The 9,014-nt window shown below is 42.1% G+C and overlaps 1 protein-coding gene across 2 annotated transcripts in view; it reads left to right on the top strand.

The window, feature by feature from the left end:
* LOC119419661 (nectin-1) overlaps positions 1 to 9,014 on the top strand; it is a 43,948-nt gene continuing 34,934 nt past the window's right edge. For both annotated transcript variants that reach the window (XM_037687024.1, XM_037687023.1), the window contains exons 1-3: positions 1 to 137; positions 2,012 to 2,353; positions 2,438 to 2,734. In XM_037687024.1, the coding sequence (XP_037542952.1) occupies positions 80 to 137; positions 2,012 to 2,353; positions 2,438 to 2,734 (697 nt within the window). In that variant the 5' untranslated portion in view covers positions 1 to 79. The remainder of the gene's footprint in view (positions 138 to 2,011; positions 2,354 to 2,437; positions 2,735 to 9,014) is intronic.

Below are 9,014 nucleotides of genomic sequence, written 5' to 3'. Positions count from 1 at the left end.
ACTCAGCTGCAGATCGAGTTACGCATTGGTTGTTGCGCACACGTCTTGTTGTCGCGGTACAGTCGTCCAGCAGTTTTAAATGTTACGTACGTGGCTTTTCTTCATGTCAGCCCTCGCGTGGAGCAGGGATGCTGAAGGTAGGTTGTTTTGACTGCGATCTTTCTCACAATTTTCCTTTTCTTGACGCGAACAGCCGAGCTACTGCGACACGAGCACGGGCTTTGTGTAAATGAACGCGTGATGCGCGCCTCTATAAACAAACCCCACCCAGTTCGCAATTATGGAGTCTCAGAAGAAGGTTTGTGTCAGTACAGTCAAAAGCATGTTGTTGTTTTTTTTTTTTGGTTTTTTTTATAGGTTTTGGAAATAACATTTCAAAATGCACAAGTAGGCGCATGTTTTGCATTTTCATTTGTAACCTGTCTGCTGCAGCTGGATGGAGCGTCATCATGGACCATGGATCAACTTTCCTGTATTTAAGAGATTTTCCTCCAGGAGCGTAACAGGAATTCCGCACGACAGTAAAAGCCATTAAATGGATTTAGCCAAATTTAAGGCCTTAAGTGGGATTAAAAATTTTAAATTTGTTTTCAAGAAATGAGTGATTTTTGAAACCGCTCAGTGTTGATACTATAAGCAGGGTCAAATGAATCTACCTCGTACAGTTTAGTTAACTTTCAGCGAGACACAGATGCATTTCCCCTCTCTATATTTTACTGGAAATGTAGTGTTACATTAGATGAACCATATTGTTGCACGTTGGAAAGAAAACATGAAAACTTGAGGAGCCGAAAGAAACTGAACTGCTGCAAACTCCAGCTGTGGCTGAAAAGCGTGGCTGCAGCCCAGCAGTGGTCAGGATGGTGAAGGATTTTGCAGCGTTTGTAAAAAAAAAATAAAAATTAATAAAGCAGAAACGGGAGACATATGAAAAAGTAAAATGGTGTTGTGCCAAAACCTGTTCAGTCTACGCAGGAGCACACACTGCCTGTTAGTGATGTTTTCCTTTCCAATTCAGAGTAAAATTCAGGTTGGTATTGATAATATTGATCCGACACGATACGTTGATGTCTCCTGTCTTTTTGTCAGTGCCACTGTCTCCAGACCATACAACATAGCTGGTCTCACCACTATCTTGAAAACTTTTCCTTTGACCTTTGCTGACACCCATTTGTCGCAAATCACTCCTGAAACTTTTCTCCATCCACTCCGTCCTGCCTGGACTCTCTTTTTTCTTTTTCACCTTTTTACCACACTCCCCATTTTCCTGGACAGTGATCCCCGTATTTGAAGTCCTGCACCTTTGTGACCTCTGCTCCTTGTAGCCTCACTGTTCCACCGGCCTCCCTCTCATTCACACACGAGCTCTGTCTTACTACAACTGACTTTCATTCCTCTTCTTTCAAATGCATACTTCCACCTCTCCAAGTTCTCTTCCACCTGTTCCCTGTTCTCACCAAAGAACACATCATCTACAAACATCATAGTCCACGGGGATTTCTGCCTGATCTCATCTGTTAGTTGGTCCATCACCAGAGCAAACAAGAAGGGGCTCAGAGCTGATCCTTGATGCACTCCCTCCTCCACCTTGAAGCTATCTGTCACACTACAGCACATCTCACTACTGTCCTTCTGTTCTAGTTAAATTACATGTAAAGCTTCTAAAGATAAAACCTTTTGACACACAAAATGAATATTAGCACCATCAAGCTTTTTTCCTGACATTTGGACAGTACTGTTATAGCTAATAACTTTAGTGTTTTTGTCTCCTATAATAAATTCCTGGGACACTCCATCACATTCACAAGCCATTTCTAAGTTGTGAACATTCTTCGGACAATACAGGAAGATTAGCGGTAAATGTAATCTTTGCTTTGACATTTTCATCTCCTCTGCATCTTCAGAAATTCTGTCCTTCTTCTGAAGCTCTTAAAACATTAACTTGTATTGCAGCCTGTACTGTGGTGCAGATTTTAAAATCATAATAACACAATATAGTTTTTCTTTACAGCGCGGGCGATTGGTGGGAGCCCAACTGTTGAGTTCGGAAATTCCACCATCTTACCCTGCAAACTACCACAGCTACAGAATACAGAGAACCTCGAACAAATTTCATGGCAGAGAAAGACAAAAGGAAAGCCCCAGACAGACAATTTCTTGACAATCAAATCCACTGGGGTTCATTTTGTCAATGGGAATGATCAGAGATTTGAATTTATTGGGAGATTTGCTGACCTAAATGGAAGTCTCCAGTTATTTAATGTAAACCTAGACGATGAGGGGAGCTACACGTGCATCTTCTCCGTGTTCCCAACTGGAAGTATCAAGGCCGAAATAACTCTAAAAGTCATTGGTAGGTGAAACTGTGTTTAAAATATTCTGTATGTTATGTTTGTGTATGAGTGAGAAAAAGCCATATTCTTTCTAACACTTCTAGTTTTGCCATCCATAAGCGTGAGGGATGACAAGCCTACTCTGGGAGATAAAGATGTTCCTCTTGCAACCTGCGAGGCTGCTGTCGCCAAGCCGGCCCCAAATGTGGAGTGGAGCACCAATACTCTGAAAGAGAACGTGACCCAGCTCACCAAGCTGACTCCAAATCCCAATGGAACGTTCACCCGAGTGACCACGTTGTATGGAAGACCTACCAAAGAAATCTACGGCAGTTCGGTCGAGTGCGTCGTTAGCAGCGATGCTCTGGTGGAAAAAATAGATTTCAAAATACAGGTCTACTGTGAGTAAACAAATTATTTCTTACGTTTATGCTTTATCAATTGTGCATAAATAAGATAAATCGGAAATTACCAGACAAATTAGCCTTCTAAAAGGGAGAACTTGTCAAACTTGCTATCAAAACTTTTATTTTTCTACCTTGAGATGCTGCAGGTGAATTTGATAAATGGCTGCTTACAAACACTCATCAATGTACTGGTACACATTCAAGTAATGCCCTCAAGCAATATGCTTAACTTGAGGTGACAGTGTAGTGGCATGTTCTACAACCCAGGTTACCAAAATGGCAGACATCATTTCAATCTGGACCCAACTCAAGTTTTATCCAGACCCTGATTAGTTATTGGATTTCAATAGATTACTTTTAGAGAAAAAAAATAAAACGGCATTACAATAAGAAACGAATTGCTTGCGCAATCTATAAGTTGAACTGTGCACATAAATTCACCCATCATTCGACTACCGTATTTTTCAGAATTATAAGGTGCATTAAGCGAAACAAGGTCATTTTGACAGATTTTTGAGCGCCGTGTACACATAAAATCAGTTCATGGTCAGTAAGCACAACCAGAATTAATACATAAGGTTCACCGGATTATAAGGCTTTTAAGTGTGCCTTATAGTCTGAAAAATATGGTAGTTAAAAAGTTCAGAAGTGACTCTAACTAAACATAAAAAAGAAGGAACAGAATTGACGAAATAGTCCTGCATGAAGGTCTAGCATGGAACTTATCAGGAGAGGACCTGTCCAGAGTCTATAGCCACTTTTCCATTGATGAGTGTGACTCCACTCGGCTCTTGTTTTATCAGTTCTTCTCAGGTGTAGGTGATTTTCCACTGTGAGTAGTTTCCCCACTCTGTGTGTGGGATTGTCGGTTAAAGTGGGCGGTGTTGTAACAGGTCATTGAGTTCGAGCCACTCTTCCCCTTGTGGTCCTTTGTCACCCTATAATAAGATTTCAGTTTTTTTTTTTTTAGCTTATCCTGGCACTGCTTATAAGTCCGGGTGCCATGCTGCACCATCATCTCTGATATCTTTCTCATTTCTTGTGGTGCTGTCCAGCTCATGCTGAATCATAACATTACGAAGGTCTGTACCTCATCTTTGGTCCATGGCACTATGTTTATAGTTTCCTTACCAGAAACTAACAAAAAGAACACATAACGTGATCAAAGAGGATTGTTCAGATTAGTTTGCAGTTTGCTGTGCGGGTCATTCAGTGGCATAGCTTTGCTGGTCCATCAACGGCTGATGTCTGCTTACATCAAAATCTGCACCTCGGAGCAGTTCACTTGGAACCACAAACAAGGTGGTCCCATAAACCAGACTGAGTGGGGGGTGTACCAGCGGTAGTCCCTTAACTGTTGTGTTGTGGTGTGGAAGAGTTGAGACTCACAAAGCACCACGTTCACTTGGAAAAGCCAAGCGTGTTTTTTCCTTCAGACAGGAAGGCGCAGGGAAAGAAAGAGTGTCCCTCACTTAGAATTCACATCATCTTAAGTCTCGCATGGTAAAAGTGGAGGTTTAAAGAAAAATAACTAAATTAAACCAGAATAAAACTAAACCATCAGTTTCATAAAGCGTAGGCTTTACTTTTCTTGTACAGCAGCTTTACTTCTGTTTGTATTTACTGAAGTTCAAGCACAAAACAAGACAATTTGCTCCACTTCACTGATGTTTTACATAGGGATGCACGATATTGGATTTTTGGCTGATATCCGATATGCTGATATGTTAAAACATTTAGCCGATAACCGATATTTTATATACTTTCAGAACATAGCCCTCTTATTTAGGCTTATTTGCTACAAAAATTGTGTAACAGCTATAAGAGCTGGTGACATATATTCAGTAACAGCCATATTCAATTCAAATTCAATTCAATTCAAAAATACTTTATTAATCCCAAAGGGAAATTATTTGTTGTTGTAACTCGTTATCCTCATTTCATTAAGAGATCTTATAGATACTGATGGCTGTAGGCAGGAAGGATCTTTTGTAAACGTCCATCTCACAGTGGATCCTAAAAAACTGGCTGCAGATGTCGTCCGATCTGTCCCCCCAGATTTGGCTGGCCTCTTTGTTCCCCCGGGCGGTAGGACCGCCCGAATGCCGGGCAGAACTCCTCCCAGAGTGATGGCCACTCCTCCCAGCAGCCTGCCGAGCTCCTCATCGCCGCGGACAGTCAACTGTAGGTGCCGAGGGACGATCCTGTCCTTCCGCTGTCATTTGCCGTGTTTCCTGCTAGTTCCAGGATCTCAGTGGTCAGGCACTCGAGCACAGCTGGCAGGAAGATGAGAATGTGTCCACAAAACATCCTTTCAACTCATTGGAGATTTGGGACTGTAGCTGAGATATTATTTGAGCTTTTGAGATGTTAATCAGCTGCTGTTGGTTGTACAAACCGGATTCCAAAAAAGTTGGGCCACTAAACAAATTGTGAATAAAAACTGAATGCAATGATGTGGAGGTGCCAACATCTAATATTTTATTCAGAATAGAACACAAATCACAGATCAAAAGTTTAAGCTGAGAGAATGTATCATTTTAAGGGAAAAATCTGTTGTTTCCAAATTTCATGGCGTCAACAAATCCCAAAAAAGTTGGGACAAGTCCATTTTTACCACTGTGTGGCATCTCCCCTTCTTCTTACAACACTCAACAGACGTCTGGGGACAGAGGAGACCAGTTTCTCAAGTTTAGAAATAGGAATGCTCTCCCATTCATGTCTAATACAGGCCTCTAACTGTTCAATCGTCTTGGGCCTTCTTTGTCACACCTTCCTCTTTATGATGCGCCAAATGTTCTCTATAGGTGAAAGATCTGGACTGCAGGCTGGGCATTTCAGTATCCGGATCCTTCTCCTACGTAGCCATGATGTTGATTGCTGCAGAATGTGGTCTGGCATTATCGTGTTGAAAAATGCAGGGTCTTCCCTGAAAGAGATGACGTCTAGACAGTGGCGGTTCCTTATAATGGGCGGCCTCCAGCAGGGGACGGCATAACATGACAGCCTGGATGGGTAGCTGCACAATCATACGTGAGCAGAGTAAACAGGAGGGGGCTCAACACACATCCCTGAGGAGAGCCAGTGCTGAGGGTTATGGTGGAGGAGGAGAGGTTGTGGATCCTCACTAACTGTGGTCTGTTTGTTAAAAAGTCTATTACCCAGTTGCAAATGGAGGGGCTTAGTCCTAGTGTGGCTAGTTTGTCCATCAGGGTTTGGGGGATCATGGTGTTGAAGGCGGATGTGAAGTCCACATATATAGCTCCTTCTTCAGCTCCCCACGTCTGACAGGCCGCGGTGGTGGTGTTGCCACTATCTATAAGGACAATTTTAAATGCAGACTTCTGCCCACCATCACTTACTCCTCCTTTGAACTTCAGATGTTTGTGATTGAGCTCTCCCAGAATGTTTTATGTGCTGTTGCCTATCGCCCACCTAAATATAATAAGGAATTCATTCAAGAATTCTCTGAATTCCTTGCTGATATTATTTCTAACTATGACAGTTTTTTTTATTTGTGGAGATTTTAATATTCATATTTGTTGTCCCACTGACCCACTGGCTTCTGAGTTTTTAAGGCTTTTATCCTCTTTTAATTTAACACAATCAGTGAATTCACCAACACATCATCTTGGCCATTCTCTGGACCTTATTATTTCTCATGGACTGTCCATTTCTCACTGTGAAATTTCTGAGTCTGCCATCTCGGATCATTTCCCTATTTTTTTCCAATTTACAGCCCCCCACCCAGCCAGGAGGCCTCTGGCTGCGGGGTGTCATCGCCGCTGTCTCACCTCAGCCAGTGCCCGACAGTTTACCACTGCTTTTATGGACTCACAGTTTTATTCAGTTGGTCCTGATGTTTCTCTGTGTCCCAAAGATTTTTTGTCATTGTTTTCTGATACCTGCACTGGGATCCTGGACTCTATTGCTCCGGTGAAGTTCAGACACCCTAAACCCAGAGCTGAGCCTTGGCTGAAAAATCCTACTGTATGCAAACTCAGGAGACAATGTAGAAGGGCTGAAAGACAGTGGAAGCATGACAGGCAACATGGTTCTTTGGTTTTATTAAGGAGAACTCTTGTTCTGTATCAGAGATCTGTTAATGATGCAAAATCACAATTTCTGTCTAACATTATCACAAACAGTAGCCACTGCCCCAGGGTGTTATTTAATACAATTAACTCTGTTTTAAATCCACCCACCTCAGTCTTATCTGATTCCTCAGCCTCCACCTGTGAGAACTTTCTCTCCTTTTTTATTGATAAAGTTGCATCGGTTAGACAAGCCATAAGCACACCTGCTACTTCTGTTTCAGAGTGTTCTTTTATCTCTGCTGGTTCTGCTTTATTCGAGCAGTTTGAACCAGTGTCTTATTCCCTCTTGGACAAAATAGTCAAATCCATTAAACCCACCAACTGCCCCACTGATTTTCTCCCCACCAGATTATTGAAAGAGGTATTTAATATTGTTGGTCCTTACCTTCTTCCTTTTTTCAATTCGTGTTTGTCCAGTGGAATTATGCCTTCTGCTTTTAAAAATGCAACGGTCCGACCCCTTCGCAAAAAAACAAATCTTGATCCCTTGGTTTTATCAAATTTTAGACCTATTTCTAATCTATCCTTCCTCTCCAAAGTTTTAGAAAAAAATGTTCTTACGCAAATTCAGCCTTTTCTGGAAAAAAGCACAATCCTTGATAAATTTCAATCTGGTTTTAGATCCCGGCATAGCACAGAATCTGCATTATTGAAAGTTCATAACGACATAGCTCAGTCAGTTGACTCTGGGTGCCCAGTAGCTCTGGTGCTCCTCGACCTCACAGCAGCCTTTGACACTGTGGACCACTCTGTCCTTCTGTCTCGCCTCCATGATTTTTTGGGATTCGTGGTACTGCTCTGAAGTGGTTCACGTCCTATTTATCTGATAGAACCTTCTCTGTCTTGCTCAATGGCTTCTCTTCCTCTACAGCCCCTCTTCTGTGTGGGGTGCCCCAGGGTTCCATTTTGGGTCCTTTGCTCTTTTCATTATACATGTTGCCACTTGGATCTATTATAAGACAACACAATGTCAACTTTCATTTTTATGCAGATGATTTGCAGATCTATTTACCATAGATGGTGTAGAGGCAGGGCAGCCGGCTTGGGACCCGAGAGTCCCAGGTTCGATCCCCAGTCACTGCACATCACGTGGCGTCTCTGGGCAGCACGTCTAATCCCCAAAAATGTCCCCCGGGCGCTTTCAATAGCTGCCCACTGCACCACCTGGTGGTGGATGGGTTAAATGCAGAGACTAATTTCGCCATTGTATGGAAACATACAGTGCTGACATTGTGATGACATTATTATTATTATTATTATTAAGGCCAGGATCCAATAACCCAATGCTTTCTCTCTTTGACTGCATCTCTGCAATCAAACATTGGCTGAACAAGAACTTCCTGTTTTTAAATGACAGTAAAACAGAATGGATTTTATTTGGTGACAAAGATGCAACTGGCCTGGGAAATTTGGACATTAACTTCAGTGACTGTGTGAAAAACTTTGGGGTGACCTTTTGATAAGGCTTTACACTTTGACAAACATATTGCCTCTGTTGTCCGGTCGGGATTCTTTTATTTACGCCTTTTTAAAAAGGTAAAACCCTTTTTAAATTGTCGCGACCTGGAGAAAGCTGTTCATGCTTTTATCACTTCTAGGCTCGATTATTGTAACGCTCTGTATGTCGGTGTACCACAGTCATCACTGAGTCGCCTCCAGCTTGTACAAAATGCAGCAGCGCGCCTTTTAACCAACACTCCTAGATGGGACCACATCACACCTGTTTTATTCTCACTACATTGGCTCCCTGTCCATTTTAGAATAGATTTTAAACTTTTATTATTTGTTTTTAAAGCTCTGAATGGCCTTGCTCCTCCTTATATAACTGAGATGCTAGGTTTCCCCGCCCGCTCCAGATCTTTGAGGTCAGACAGCTCCTGCTCTCTGTTCCAAGGACTAAATATAAACGCTGGGGTGACCGCGCCTTTTCTGCGGCCGCACCTCGACTCTGGAATAAGCTCCCACTTGGTCTGCGTCAGATTACTGAACTTGGCCCTTTTAAATCGAAGCTTAAGACTTTTTTATTCCAACAAGCTTTTAGTACGTAAATATGTGGTGACATTTCTGGTTTTATTTGTGCTATTATGTTGTGTTTTCTTGCTTTTAACCTATTGTCATTTTAAGTACTGTTTTTTTGTTAAGCACTTTGGTCACCATCACCATGGTTGTGTAAAGTG

The sequence above is a fragment of the Nematolebias whitei genome, chromosome 13 (genome assembly GCF_014905685.2).
Source record: "Nematolebias whitei isolate Nwh7 chromosome 13, NemWhi1, whole genome shotgun sequence".
Taxonomy (NCBI): Eukaryota; Metazoa; Chordata; class Actinopteri; order Cyprinodontiformes; family Rivulidae; genus Nematolebias; species Nematolebias whitei.
Note: the sequence above shows the minus strand (reverse complement) of the source record. Positions and strands in the feature narration are given on the sequence as shown.